Source organism: Alosa alosa, chromosome 14 (assembly GCF_017589495.1).
Source record: "Alosa alosa isolate M-15738 ecotype Scorff River chromosome 14, AALO_Geno_1.1, whole genome shotgun sequence".
In the NCBI taxonomy this organism is placed as follows: Eukaryota; Metazoa; Chordata; class Actinopteri; order Clupeiformes; family Clupeidae; genus Alosa; species Alosa alosa.
Window position 1 is genome coordinate 7,764,550 of NC_063202.1, and position 14,657 is coordinate 7,779,206.

General features: G+C 42.1%; 2 protein-coding genes across 2 annotated transcripts; one reads left to right on the top strand and one right to left on the bottom strand.

Moving 5' to 3' along the window:
- Positions 1 to 62: 62 nt before the first annotated feature.
- Positions 63 to 11,496, bottom strand: amfrb (autocrine motility factor receptor b). Its single transcript, XM_048263000.1, has 13 exons — positions 10,332 to 11,496; positions 10,122 to 10,214; positions 9,473 to 9,637; positions 8,240 to 8,392; positions 8,106 to 8,146; positions 7,376 to 7,508; positions 6,947 to 7,080; positions 6,509 to 6,619; positions 5,978 to 6,174; positions 5,562 to 5,665; positions 4,226 to 4,360; positions 3,216 to 3,412; positions 63 to 1,995 (listed from the first exon to the last, which is right to left on the bottom strand). Exons 1-13 carry the CDS (start codon positions 10,581 to 10,583, stop codon positions 1,818 to 1,820), a joined length of 1,893 nt encoding a protein of 630 aa, XP_048118957.1. The 5' UTR covers positions 10,584 to 11,496; the 3' UTR covers positions 63 to 1,817.
- A 1,184-nt stretch (positions 11,497 to 12,680) lies between these two features.
- On the top strand, positions 12,681 to 14,032 carry si:dkey-148a17.5 (uncharacterized protein LOC100535037 homolog). Its single transcript, XM_048263682.1, has one exon. It carries the CDS (start codon positions 12,681 to 12,683, stop codon positions 13,668 to 13,670), a length of 990 nt encoding a protein of 329 aa, XP_048119639.1. The 3' UTR covers positions 13,671 to 14,032.
- Positions 14,033 to 14,657: the final 625 nt, after the last annotated feature.

The following is a 14,657-nucleotide window of genomic DNA, read 5'->3' on the forward strand; positions in this document are numbered from 1 at the left end:
TCATCGCCCTCTACTGACTAAATTACGGATGTTCATATAAACAAAGAACAGTAGATTAAAGCTCAATTTAAAAACTTTAATTAGCAGATATATTCATAATGGTACAATTATAATACATATAAAAACTAATTCATTCAGCACTGACACTACTCTCCAATTTAGGCACAATAATTTAATAAAGCTCTATCAGTAGGCCCTACAGCCAATCTCTCATTGAGAAAACATTTCAGACCATCATCTACAATGTTGGGGAAAAATATTAAGAAACAAAATAGACTTCAGAAATAAAATATACTTGACAATTTTTTTTTTTGCATAGGGCAAACAGATGAATGTCCAGCAACCTAAAATAAAATAAAATCTCCCATTGCACATCTCACATGGTGGCATTACAGGGCATGTTAGTTTCTCTCTGCTGGTGGTCAAGGACATAAAGAAAATCAAATGTAATACCTTCGCCGGAGTGTTACTCGACAGATATGAAATAACAATGGTAGCTTTATGGCCAGGCACTGCAACAGCACCTCTCCGGTCTCTTGTTAGCTAAATGTAAACGGTTACTGTTAATGGGAGATATTAGCCCACCTCACTCAAGTAGGCAAAGAAACGCAAACAGGAACATTTTTTGTAACCTCTACATGAGCCCCCATACAGTAGACAAAAAAAACAACTTCTTATCTGTGTGTCAATGTTTTACATCACAGCCTTTTCTGCTTTTGTTTAAACACCATGTGCAACAGGGGATATGTGTCCCTTTAAGACTGTAGGAAAGTAACCCATACATTCTGAATATATTGATCATTTAAAAGGTAAAAATGTCCTTAGCAGTCTTTGATACTAACAAAAGGCTAACTTTAAAAAGTAAGTATTGTTTTTTTTAAAGTTGGGCAGATTGTGTGGAATAGAATAACAATGTTGCCATCCACCTACATTAGAAAAATAAAATGGGGGCGTGGGTTAGTAACACATAGGCAAAAGTTCCATGCTGTAATCAACAATGATGCTGGATAAAATGACAAACTGACAGTGTCTCATCAGGAAGACAATGATATGGATGTCTGATATGTAGCCTTAAGCAGTAGTAATAAGGGTGATGTGGGAGCAAAGTCTATCTATGTTGTACAGTTTGTCTCCGCTCGACTGCTAGATCCAATTAGAACACTCCGGTGGTAGATTCTGGCTCAAGAGCAATAAAAGGAAAAGATAGAAGAGAGAGAGAGAGAGAGAAAGAAAGAAAGAAAAAAAAAGAGAGAGAGAGAGAGAGAGATAGAGAGAGAGAGAAAGAGAGATGCAACATGAGTATCCCTTACACAAACAACACTGACATCCCAGGTTAAACCACAGCTATAAACGTCTTCTTCGGACCCGACAAAAATAAGAGAAAAAAAAGAGTAGCAACCAACTCTGTTGCTTGTCGTGACTCTGCAACACAATTTCTGAACACACACCATGCAGCAGCCATCTCAAACTTGCATGCTACCACCAGCCATCGTCTATCGTCCTTTGCAACACTGAAAGCTTCAACGCCATGCCAACGCTCTTCAAGAAAGCTCCTAGTAGCTATCTGGAGTAGGAAGACAGACTCCTCCGACCGATCAGATCTGGCTAAGGCAACCCTCGAAGCAGCAGTTCTCCGCTTTGTCTCGTCTGGTTCTCTGTAGGTACTTTTAACTACTGTTTTAAGAGAAGGCTGTGTGTGAGAGAGAGCGCAGGCTGCTTGAACTGGTTCTGCTTTGTTTACTGGTGAGTGTATCTGTGTGTGTGTGTGTGTGTGTGTGTGTGTGTGTGTGTTGCTCAAGGGTCCTCAGTGTCCTGGCTCACTCCGTAGGGTATGGCTGCCTGTGCATGCGGCGCTCGGCGGCGGCTGCCAAAGTGTGTCGCTTCCTCAGTGCTGGGTTTGAGCTGGGCTCAGCTTCCTCCAGAGACGGCAGATCTTCGTCCTCATCCTCGTCTTCATACTCCTCTTCCTCTCCTGGGCTTCTATTCATGAACCTCCTATGAGAAGGAAGGAAGGAACATACACAGATATTAATAGCCTGTACACAATACACTAACCTCAGACAGCAGACTCCTCTATGAAGTGTGATTTCACGGGCTGTGCGGGGTAGATTTCTTTTCCGTCTGGTTGTGTGCGTGTGTGAGAGCGTTTTCAATTTCAATACAACCATTTGTACAGTGCCAATAACCATTGAAATAGTCTGGAGGTGCTGGGGGGTGGGTGTAGGGGTTAGTGCAATAGGGAATTAGGGGGAAATCCTCTGTCATTTCAAAACAGTCATTCCAACCCCTGATAAATAGCTAGTTGAGCATTGTCATTTGACATTAGCACATGCCTGTGTTTTTATCAAGTGAGTGGATATTCGCACCTCTTGGTTTAGTGCACACCTGTACATCATGTTTTAACGTTCTGCCATTGCATTTGAGACTGTATTTGTATTTACTTTCTAAATATCATTATCTGGGCAGACGATATTCACAAACTGCAGCATAACCGTTAACTTCAGAAACAGTTCTTATTAAAGAACTTTGCCTTTGGCTACATCAATGTCCTTTCTGGCCCTTGGTTCTACGAAAAGACGTTTCTCCGAAGTTATGCTAGTCATTTTTCCTCTTATAGGCTACTCATTTCCAAGGTTCTTTTTGTCCTAGGGCAAAAGACAGATTGTTGCTTCATAATAATTAGTCATATTGTCTAGGCTACTTTTCTTGAAACTGCCAATGCTTCTGGTTAACATTTCCTTTTTTTCAGAAATACCTTTTGTTATTTTCAGCTTTCACAAAGTTTCTTTGATATATGGAACTTCAAATCTGATAAGCACAGAGGACATATTTTTTCACAACCTATGCCTAATCTTACATGACAATCCACAACAATTTAGCCTTTATGATAAAGAAAAATGTCAAAAAGTGCATATGCTATGGTAATGAGATCACATATGAGATATTACCTGCGATCTTTCAAGTTCCTTTAAAACACAATCAAAAGCATATCTCAGGACAGATGTGAATTAGTCCAATGCTAACTCTGGTGCCATGTAACAAATGGCAACGTTTATGTTTAAAATTGTTAACCAATCAATCAATACATTTATTGTTCATAGTGCAGTATCACCATGTAACATGGTCTCAATACACTACAAAATCACAAACGAAACAAAACTAATCATACAACCAACAATGAAAAATATGCTCGGCCCTGCAGTGCTGTTGTGTACCTGCGCGCTTGCTGGAGTAGTTCCTCCTTCCTCTGCAGAAGCATCTTCTGGCGCTCCTCAGCCGACTTGGAGAAGCGGCTGCCCCGCACCTCCACACTCTCTGGCTCCGCAGACGCGGCGTCCCCGCCCGAGGCGCTGCTCCCCGCCGCCAGATCCTCAGGGGGCGCGCCCATCTGGAGAGGGACCCGCTCCACCGTCTGCCGTCACACACACACCATGTAGAACACAGGGGTTAAGAGTAACTCTGCCTGATGCTGTGTACATTGTACATTGCTGCTTTGATGAAAAAATAAGAGCAGCAAAATTTGGTTGAAATGCACAATTTCAACCAAATTTTGCTGCTCTTATTTTTTCATTATTATATGTGCCCTCTTATTTACTTATTTACTTACTTTTTTGTTTACTTGAATGTTATGTTTGTCTGTGGACTTAAATTGGTAAAATATGTCTTGTCTTCACCGTGGGATAGTGAGAAACGTAATTTCGATCTCTTTGTATGTCTGGAACATGTGAAGAAATTGACAATAAAGCTGACTTTGACTTGAGGGGTTAAGAGTAACTCTGCCTGATGCTGTGTACATTGTACATTGCTGCTTTATCATTGGCACTGCATCATCTACAAGACTCTCAGGCTGTCAACGAATCTTACCTCTTTCTCTAATCTAGTAGCTTTTATGTCCCTTATTTTGTCCTCTTATTCTGGATTTTGAATACCACGCTTGGTATACCCGTAATTTCCCAACTATTAGCCGTGGCCTATATATTGATTTTGCAAAATTTCTTCAGCTATGAGGTTAATACACGGGGGGCAGTTAATATGGTATTAATATGGTTTTGTTTCTTTTAACTTGCATACAACACTGTCCTGCGGTTTATACACAATGCGGCTAATACACAGGAAATTACTGTAGTGATATGGTATTCCATGTGTTTAGAACTGAAAGAGTCAAATGGCCCACTGGCTGCCTACTAATGACTCCCAACAGAAAGGTCAGGGAAGCAGAAATCACCTGAGTAGGGAAGGGCACCTGGATGCGTCCCTCCAGGATGTTATCGGTGGTGACCTCCACTGAGCGTGTGAGCTGCAGGTCCTGGAGCAGGAGGTTGTAAGGCACCTGAGGGAACATCTCCTGGATCTGATGGGCCTGAGAGAAAAGGGGACAAGGTGTTACCACCCATCTGGCTGCAGTCTGTCTGCGAAACGGCAAACTCAGGAACAGAGACTGACTGGAATTATTGGTGTTTATCATACTACTGGAATTATTGGTGTTTATCATACTAAGGTTGGGCCTGTCTACCAAATGATGAGCTGGCTTTCTAGAGAACTTGCCTGAAGGGTAAGAGTGAAACCCTAAAGTGAAACCCTTCAGGCAAGTTCTCTAAAAAAAAGTAGAGTGAAACCAACTCTCTGCTGAGTTTGAGTCTATAATTTTAGGAGAATACAACGGTAGGATCTGGCTTCACTCATTCTCTTTTTTTGTCTTTAAGAGTGCTGGGCCAAACTTATAAGTAACCAAAAAAGGAGAAAAGGCCGTGTGCAGAGCACATTGAAGGTGGCACTGTGCCAAAACGCTTCTGTGATAAAAAAGATTGATATATGCAAAAAAAGATGACATAGAATGATGAAGATATTTATGTTTTCTGGTGCTAACATTAAAGGTACTGTATGCAACTTTGGTCTGTAAAAAACAATGTTCAGATGCTATTTTACAACCCCATTTACAACCCTGTAATTAGGGTAGGCTGGGGAATAAAATGGCCCGTTTAAGCAGATATATAGCGCCCCCTCAAGGCGTTATTTGGAATAACAATAGGCTCCAGCAACTTCCTCCTGAATCTCCAACTCGTAGTGATAAAGTAACGTGTGGAGGGGAGCGGTGATCAGAAGGATGGTTTGCATTACAGTCTGTATTTACGTCACAATCCATCGTTCAGATTCGTCCATTTTGTAGTGGTCATTTCAAAGTTCAAGATCTACATATGAAGGAGGAAACAACTGTGTTTCCCATTCACGGTAGTTTTATGGTCATGCACCGAACTTATTCAACAAAGCCAAGGTAAAAATGGTTTTCCATTCTGGATTATCTTTAAAGGGCAACATTATTCTTCACAACCATAAAGAATATTTGAGAATGAATAGAAGCGTTCTTGAAGAGAATACACATTTCAGTCTTGAAAGTACTAGTAAGTACTGGTAGCAGCTAGACTCATGTTTAAAATGTCTTCTTTAAATGGAGATAAAAGAGCAAAATTTGAACTTTTTGCAACACTCTAGAGGTCATCAGTTCATTTTATACTTTAATATTTTGCTCTCACTTCCCAAAACAACAAAAAATCATGTCTCACCATAGCATTGAGCTGGGAGTTGTTAGCCTGTGCAATACTCAGCATGTTGGTGGTGTGCATGACTTCCACTGAGAAGCTGGGCAGCCAGCTGGCAATGCGAGATCCTACAAACCACAACACCGTGGGAAGTCAAACATGTACCCATTAGCAATGCCCACAATGTGAATACTATCATTATCATTTCACACTTAAAAGATTAAAACTTATTCTAGATATTGCAAAAAATAAGATCCAACTACATAATCCAAACACCAGCAGTATTGGTGAATACACAAAATACTACTCTTCACTTCAAAGAGGCTGCAACACGCAGGTTGAGGTGGGGCCAAGTAAAGCAAACAATGCACAGTTCATCTGGCATAATAAAAGCCTGCAGTTATCTAAGGTCACATCTGAGATCCAGCATGGGCTTTTACCATCAAAGTGGAAAAAGTGATTGTGCTGGTTGATGTGGGGTCGAGCGTCTGCGGCGGGGCCCCCAGGGGCCAGGTTGCCCTCCAGGGTCCCCCTCTGTGGGGGATCCCGGGCATGGCCCCCCTCGCCGCTGATGTTCAGGGGCAGCCGGCAGGTCGGGCACGAAGTGTCCTGCTCCAGCCAGGAGCGCAAACAGGAGCTGAGAGGAAACGACACAGTAAACATTACAAAGCCGAAGCCTATTCATGCATGTGCACAACACACAGGCACACGCAAGCACAGATCAAATAACAGCAGCAACAGTGGCCAACTCCCTAGGTATACTCAGTGTTGCATATCATGGTGTGTCAGATCACAAATGATATGGCCTATGCTGGTCACTAAGGATATGACCTATACATGGCATTCTGAGGGAATAAAAAAAAATGTTTTGAAGCCAAAAAAAAGGAAACAAATGCAAAACATTTCCTGAAACAAATGTTGGCAATCCTCTTGTTCATAGTGGTTCTGCAGCAGAGCAATATACCACTCACTTGTGGAAGAGGTGCCCACAGGGCAGCTTGCGTGCAGTATGCATGGTATCCCAGCAGATAGCACAGTCATCGTTGTTGGCTTCTAACTCCTCTGCAGTGGCCACTGCAAATCTATGAAAACAGACAGTGGAGTAAGCCAAAACCAACTCTTTCACTCACACACACACACACAGACACACACACAGAGACAGACACAGAGACACACACAGACCCCAACCAACCAAAGATTATCAGCATTACGACCACAGTCCACCCCACTTTCCCAGGTGATTCTCAAGACCTCTCATTTACTCAAAACCTGGCCAAGGATTACCGGCGCACTAAATCTGTGCCTAAGGCTTGGACATTACACAACCAGGCCAGCAGTAAATCCCTGGCCATGACAGAGGAGTAGGGGCCGGTGTCATGAGCAACTAACTACAACTAAGGGCAGCAGACCTGGCCTCCATGTTGTCGATGACGCGGAGGTAGTTCTTGTGGCGACGCAGGCGACGCTGCACCTCGTGGAACAAGTAGCGCAGCTGCATGAAGATCACCAGGCTGGCCATGGACAACCAGATGTTCCCAAAGAGCTGGAGAGTATGAGAGAGAGAGAGATAATGTGAGATGCCGTGAGGGAGAGAGGTAGGAACAGAGACAGATCGAAGAAAGGGTGATCATGTATTTATCACTACTACTGGGATATTTCTCTTCATAGCTCATTTGAGTGGCATTCAAGATCCTTTATCTCTATGCCTACATACATAGTCAGGTGAACACTTTTGATAGTTCTCCCTAGTAATTTAGCATCACACATGCAACCATGACTGGAGTACTATAAGCCTCGTTATGAGTTAGAACAGAAACCAGCCCCCCTCCCCCACTCACCAACATGTGGATGTGATGCATTAGGTCCAACGACAGCATGACCATCTCCATAACAAAGTCAGTGTAGTAGATGTGGCTACCTTTGCCCTCCCAGGTGCCCTCGTGGTTCAGATCCCACAGGTGAATGGAGTAGCTAAAAGAATGAGGGGGATAGTGATTCAGTGACCACAACCACACAACTGTAGTGTGCCTCTGGTGAAATGTTATGTTTTAAAGCTTAAACTTGTTGAACTTTGAGAGAATGCGGCCTAATGTGGACATGCAGTGTTTATTTCTGCAGGTGTGCTGTCCAGGATACTGACAAATGAGATGATAGGTCATGCACTAGCGGTAAAACATGTGCTTCTTCCATTCATGAGGTGTGATTTTAAACTGGTCTGCTGAAAAGTCAACATACACTGAAAAGCAACACAGCTGAATGATTTTACATCTCTGTGCACATCAGTCTTTAATAAACATAGCCCTAAGGTTCATTTAGACACTAGACTGCTAATTTGACTAGCCTACAGTTTGTAAGCTGAAATATAATCCTTTAATTAATGAGTCTGCTAACTAAATAAAGCTTGCCCTAATCCCCCTTTCCCTTTGTCACACAAAGCTGCCATTTCAGCTGACGCGAGCTCTGGTAGAGCAAGGAGAAAGGAGTTTCTCTCAAACAAGCAGGAGGCGACTAAGTCCAGGTGCCAAAGCAAGAAATTAGATCATTATCTTTGGGTGTTCTGAGGCTTACCGCATAATGACATGGCCAGTGCGCACGGTCACCAACATACACTACAGAGAGAAGAGAAAAAAAAACATGTATTTACGCAAAAGAGAAAAATACATGGGTGAGCTCATGGGTGATTGCCATGTTACATATTTCACCTCAGCAGCCATGAAGGCCAGCGTGTGCATGCCATGGGCCGGCCCCCACAGGCCACACAGCACTCCTAGGCCACAGCAGGAGAGGAGCAGACCCGTCAGCAGGGACATCACCCGCATGTGACTGCTCAGAGGGGTGGTCGGGGAGAAGGAGAGCTTTGGGACAAAACACACGCACACAAACACAAACACACAAGTTAAAACACTGGAACCCAACAGACCCCTTCTCAAACACAGATCGGCCTGTTATGTCAGATTGTGTGATCTGCTATGCAATTTTAGTTAATCTAATTAGTGTCGCGATCGTGCAACAAAAGCCGCATATGGGCATGTCATGTAACAAACTTCCAGAGGCTGGCGAGTTTGACCAAAGTCCTTCAATTTTAATGGAAACACAAGGACTGAGAGGACCTAGTGAGAGCAGGTTCCTGGACAAGTTCCCACCTCCTTAGGTTTTACCCCGAACGCCCGTATGGAAACGAGCCTATATTAGGAGGATAGATCACTTCAGCCAACTATAGCCTAATGCTTAACGGCAGTAGGTAGGACAATGTCTGGTACAACCTAAAATCTAAAAGCAAAGAATATGCCATTTTAACATTGACCTACATGTAACATGTCCATAACCTGCAATCATAACCTGACAACAAATAAAAACAAGTCCCTGGAGACCTAGCTTCTCAGATGCACAACATGAGCAGCTCCCTGCATGACCAACACTCTAGGCCTCACATGCTTTAGCCAGATACTATTAATAGAGGCAGACCTGAAAAAGATATGGCCTACCATTGTCACTCATTTAAAAAGATTTACTGTCTCATAGCACAGCAATTTGTAACAGTTTATACTGTATTATTGTAGTGTTTCAGCGTTAGCCCCTTCACTGTGAAGTGTTTTGGGTGACTTGAAAAGCACTATACAAATGCAATGCGTTGTGTTGTGTTGTGGCTATGCAAGTAAGAAAGTGTAAAGACAGGCTCGGAGCAAGACTAAGAAAGAGCAGATGAGCAGATTTTCAGAGTCTTCCTACATTTACACGACTCATGGCATCCCCAAGCCCCCAAATAATAATATAATAATAATAATCTTTATTTATATAGCACTTTTCAAAACAAAGTTACAAAGTGCTGTAAACTTCAAAACTCCCTTCAGTTTCACCACACCTGTTAGTACATTAGAATGCAAACTCCCTTTTGTGTTTACACTAGAGAGCAACAAGTGCCCAATTTAACTCACATATTCAAAGCGGTCCTTGCATAACTGAACCATGAGGTGGAGGAAGATGAGAGCAGCGAACCAGAGGCACCACATGACCACCTCTTCCACGGTCTGCACGTTCAGGACTCCAAAAATAAAGATGAACTTGTAGAAGATGAAGTTCCAAAACTTGTCTTTCAAGTGCTAGACAGATCAGGACAAGAACAGAGTCAGAAAGCTAGAAACTTATGGCAAAGGTTATCCAAGCGAACAGATGTTGCCCTGGTCTGAGATAAAACAGTGGACAGCAGTATGGCATCTAAAGACCACCTGAGGTGGAAGGCACAACAAGTAATACTAACAACACAAGTTCATAACTTGGTACACACGAGTCTTCATTTTTTGGTCTCAAGACTAGAGGGAGAGGTAACCACCACAACTGAGACAACTTTAACACTTCTACACCTAGTAAACTTTACAGAAGGGGCTCGCTCCTAATATAGCTGACCTCACACTAGAAAAGCAGTAGCCTACCAGTCCCATGCAAGAAGCCTGCATTCTCATAGTTACTCGGCATCATAGAGTGGCAGTTTTTCTACTCATGTGTATTTAAATCATTCCCTTATTAAATGCCTCTTTTTTGATGTATTATGGCTGACTGGTGCATGAATTGAATGAATAATCATACCTGCTTTTCACTGACTCTGAGGGCTCCAAAAATCATCCATTGGATCATTTTGGCAATGACCATAAGAGTGCAACAAGCGGTGTTGACAAGCACCTTAGGGTAAAATCAAAATTAGGTTTGTATAAATGAGGCACGACAGCATATCTGACAAGACATCCATCTTATTTGAATGTGCATTTACGGACAAAATACTGTTCATATGAAGCTTACCCAAACATAAACACTGTCATTAACAAGGTACCACAGGACTGTGGACAACATAACTTCACTGTCCACATCTTGATCAGGGTGCTGGAGAGTGTCAACAGAGCCAGGGGCTTCATCCAAAGATGACGACTTCAGCCTAAAATCTGTCAGGGTGCTGTAAGCGCTGTAGATACTTCCTGTCAACAGGACTACGCTGAGCGCTATGTAGGTTTGCAAACTGGGCCATGGCAATCTCTCCAAAAACATCAGTGGCATTGCAACTTAAAGCGTGTGGGGAATAAATAATGTCCAAATCCTCACAGTCTTACAGAGTTTAGATCCTTGGAGCTCCAAACAAGTTCGTCTGTCAATGTAAATAAGTTTCCGCGCCAACTGCGCGGAAAAACTTTACTTGTCAACACGTTCAGTCAGACAGTCAGCTGCGTGGACCAGACAGCTGGATAACTAATATTAAGCTAGCGAGCGAGCTAGCTAGCTAACTGTTAACTAGGTTAATTCGAGGCTAATCATCGCTGAAAGTTCCAACACAATAAAATGAGTTAAGGTTAGACTAATATACCAAGGCTGTAATCAAATGTTTTTGCCAGGGCCTGCCTAGATCTCTAAATTCAGGAAATTGGCCTCACAAAATTATGTTATGAGATGGGCAGCGCCAGCAAACCACAATTGGCAAATGTATCGCTAACGTTTCTAACCCTAAGCTAGCTTTCCACAAACTATCACTTTGCAGCTAACCTCCGCGTTTAGCTGTTTCTAGCTTTCCTATGGGACAACTATCTCTCGTTAGATTTTGAACAAGATTAACCACCGCGACAGATGTATCACGACTATGGACAGCAGTTGAATATATGAAAAACATATATTTGCGTTAGCAAATACTAGCTATCACATGAATGATCAACCTAAGGCTCACCTGACCTGGCTAGCAAACTTAGCAGCTTTGGTTCAAGGATACCATGACAGATACGCGTAGATATGTACGTCAGAGTTTGAAACGGCGCATTACAAGAATCTAGCTTTAGGGTTGCATCTACCAAATGCGTTCCTTGAGTATGTCAATCTCACTGTCCGATATGTTTGACTCAGGTGGCTTATCCCAGCATAGTCCCCAAACATTATTCTTCTCCGACGACTATACCACAGACCTAGAGAGTGCTTCGTGCGAGAAGACTAGACAATTCCAAAGTGGAAAGTGGTATCTATGCTGCCACCTACTGGCTTGAGTACATAATGCCACCAGGACTAATTTGTATCAAACTAATAGAAATCTATGTATCAAACCTAACTTCATTCATAATGACAGTCAAGCCACACATTAGTCTTGGTAATTGTATTTAATATTATACTGTGTGTATTCACATTGACCAAAGTTGATGAGCACACTACATCAACTTTCTTGTTAGGCTACATGCATCACTCTCATCAGACCAAGCTGTCAGCCACATAAGCCCCTACAGGCCTATTATATGCATACTTCACTACTGAATATAATTCATTTAATTGATTTAATTGAACTTCGATTTGATCTAACTAAATTTAATTGAATTAATACTTTAATTTTTGAATGTCTGAGCTCAATTTAAAATATTTAACCCATAGACAGGGGGTCAGTGAAATAATGTTCAATAGACTAAGTTAAAGTTTTGCTGTATAATTTCAAAAATGCATATAGATGATGACCATTTGCACCAATAAAACTAGCAAACGGTGTCCATTGTTCCCACCCATATTAACAATAACTCATATGTTTGTGACAGATCACATCAATGTTTCATGAATCACTTGAATTACTCACTTCACTTCAATGAATAAACCATTTCTAGCTGCTTAGAAATGCGTGTCAGTTCACATCATCAAATTATGCCATCCAAAATAGTTGTCACATTCAGCAATCATCTCATGACCGCTAGCTGCCCATTCCTTGAGTACACTGTAAAAAAAAGGGGGAAGGGGAATGTTCTCCCTCAAAAGGGGTCCCTGCAGTTTGGCAACCTCTGATCTAGGCTATTGCACTTGTTTGGATATCCCTGGTAATTAAATGAAGTTGTATAAGCCTATTTTGTCACCATCCAGATTCCAGACATAACTTGCATTTGCTGGTTAAGAGACAAACCACATTACATATGAACAAAAATAACTTGATAATAAATTATGTCAAGAACAGAATATGCATCTAATAAGTATAGGGTATTTCCTGACACTGCTGTGACATTAGTAGACACACACCCTGTTTTGCAGAAGTGAATCACAAAAGCAGAGTAAGGGTTGCTGAGTAAGAACAATTCAAAAGGAACTAATGTAGACAATGGTTTGTGTGACCAGTGAACATTGATTTGATTTAGAGCACGCAACATGAATGCCTCCGGACCTTCCAACCTCAATAGCACAGCATTGGATGAGTGGTCTATGGCAAGTACATCTGTGGCTTGCATAATTCTGAGTCTGTCCTTCCTGGTAGGGGCTCCCGGGAATCTACTGGTGATTTGGACCATCCTGAAGCACATCAAGCTGCGTTCCCACACAGTGGTGCTCATCCTCCATCTGGCTGTCGCGGATCTTCTGGTGCTGTTCACCCTGCCCCTGTGGATCTACTCCCTGGCAAACTCCTGGATCTTTGGGAACGCTACTTGCAAAGCCATAACTTACATCATTACTGCTTGCATGTACAGCAGTGTGTTTCTCATCAGCATTATGAGTATAGAGCGCTACGTGGCCATCCACTACCCTTTCAAAATGCGTGGCTGGAAAGGTTTGGATATGCTGTACAAATGTTTGGGAGTCATGTGGTTTGTGTCTTTTCTATTGGGAATTCCAGTGATCCTGATCCATTACGTGGATGAGACTGATGATGGTACTCTTCAGTGCATTTTCAAAAATTATACCTCTGTGAACCAAGAGCTGTTTTGCCTCTGCCTAGAATCCTCTGTTGGCTTTGTGATTCCATTTTCCATTTTGGCCATCAGCTATTGTCAGGTGGCCACACAGCTAAAGCAGCTACACTCCGCCACTAAACAGAGGTCAACTGTTCTGATCAGCAGTGTGGTGGTGGCCTTTGCCCTTCTCTGGCTTCCTCATCACATCCTCAATGTCATCGACGTTATCATCCTGTCCACGGAGAACTCTGACTCTACACCAGACTACAGAGATAATTTTGTGCTCATTGCAGGCGCCCTGGCCTTTATCAGCAGTTCTGTGAACCCTGTGCTGTATGCTTTTGCGGCACGAAATTTCCAGGGTGGACTTAGGAGGTCTGGCTTTGTGAAACTGTTCCTTGACATAGCCTCCAATTCTTTAAAAGCCAAAGAGAATTCAAAAGGTTCAAGATTGCACAGCACAAACTGAAGTATAACAGGTTACAGGAGGAATAGGTCCCTCCCTCCTCTGCCGTCCCCACACATACTTCCTGTTTCCCACTGTGCAAAAATACCTATTTTGGACGTCCAACTTCAGGTGCAGATTGTAACGCCAGATGATGTCTTTTTCCGACGTCCAGTATTGACATCCACAGAACCTCTGTATAACGTCCAAAATAGGTTACATAGTCCTATTGAAGTCCAAATGCATGGGGTCATGGTTAGACATCAAAATAGCGGACGTTTACACATCCTGCAGTCTTCCAGAATTGGTCTTGGACAGACGGATGCAATAAAGACATGATCTGCATGTCCATCAGACGTCTAATGATGTATAATGTTTAGTGGGAATGTTAATGACTGAATCAATGACTGAGCTGATTTGACCAAAAATAAACAAACATTAACATTGTTCTCATTAGTCCATTACTGACTGTTCCATTTTATCAGATAATTTCATCAGAATGAGGAAGGCGCTGTGTGGTTTTGCTAAGCTCTTTTTTAAAATTGAATGTAGACAAGCTTCATTAGAATGAGCATTTAAGAGTAAACATAATCTATTCAAGTCAATCAGACAAAGACAAAGCTACAAATGTGCATTCAAAAAAGGTTCAGAACCACTTGTACTGTTGATCTTGCAGGCCTATAGAAAAGCAATTTCCTAGTGATTCCTACCAGACAAGGCAACCATGTAAGTGTGACATTATGGTTCCACGCACAGACTCATTATACTCAAAGGCTCATCATACTTATCATACTCATGCACTGTAATGTTAGGAAAATACATGCAACACATAATGTTAATGCATCAATGACTGAGATGATTTGACCAAAAAATAAACAAACATTGAGATTGTTCTCAATTTTTGAAATTGAAAAAAAAAAAATACTTTATTAGAATGAAAAATGAATCTACAGTATTCAAGTTAATCAGACAAAGACAAAGCTACAGATGTTTAGAAGGTTCAGAACCACT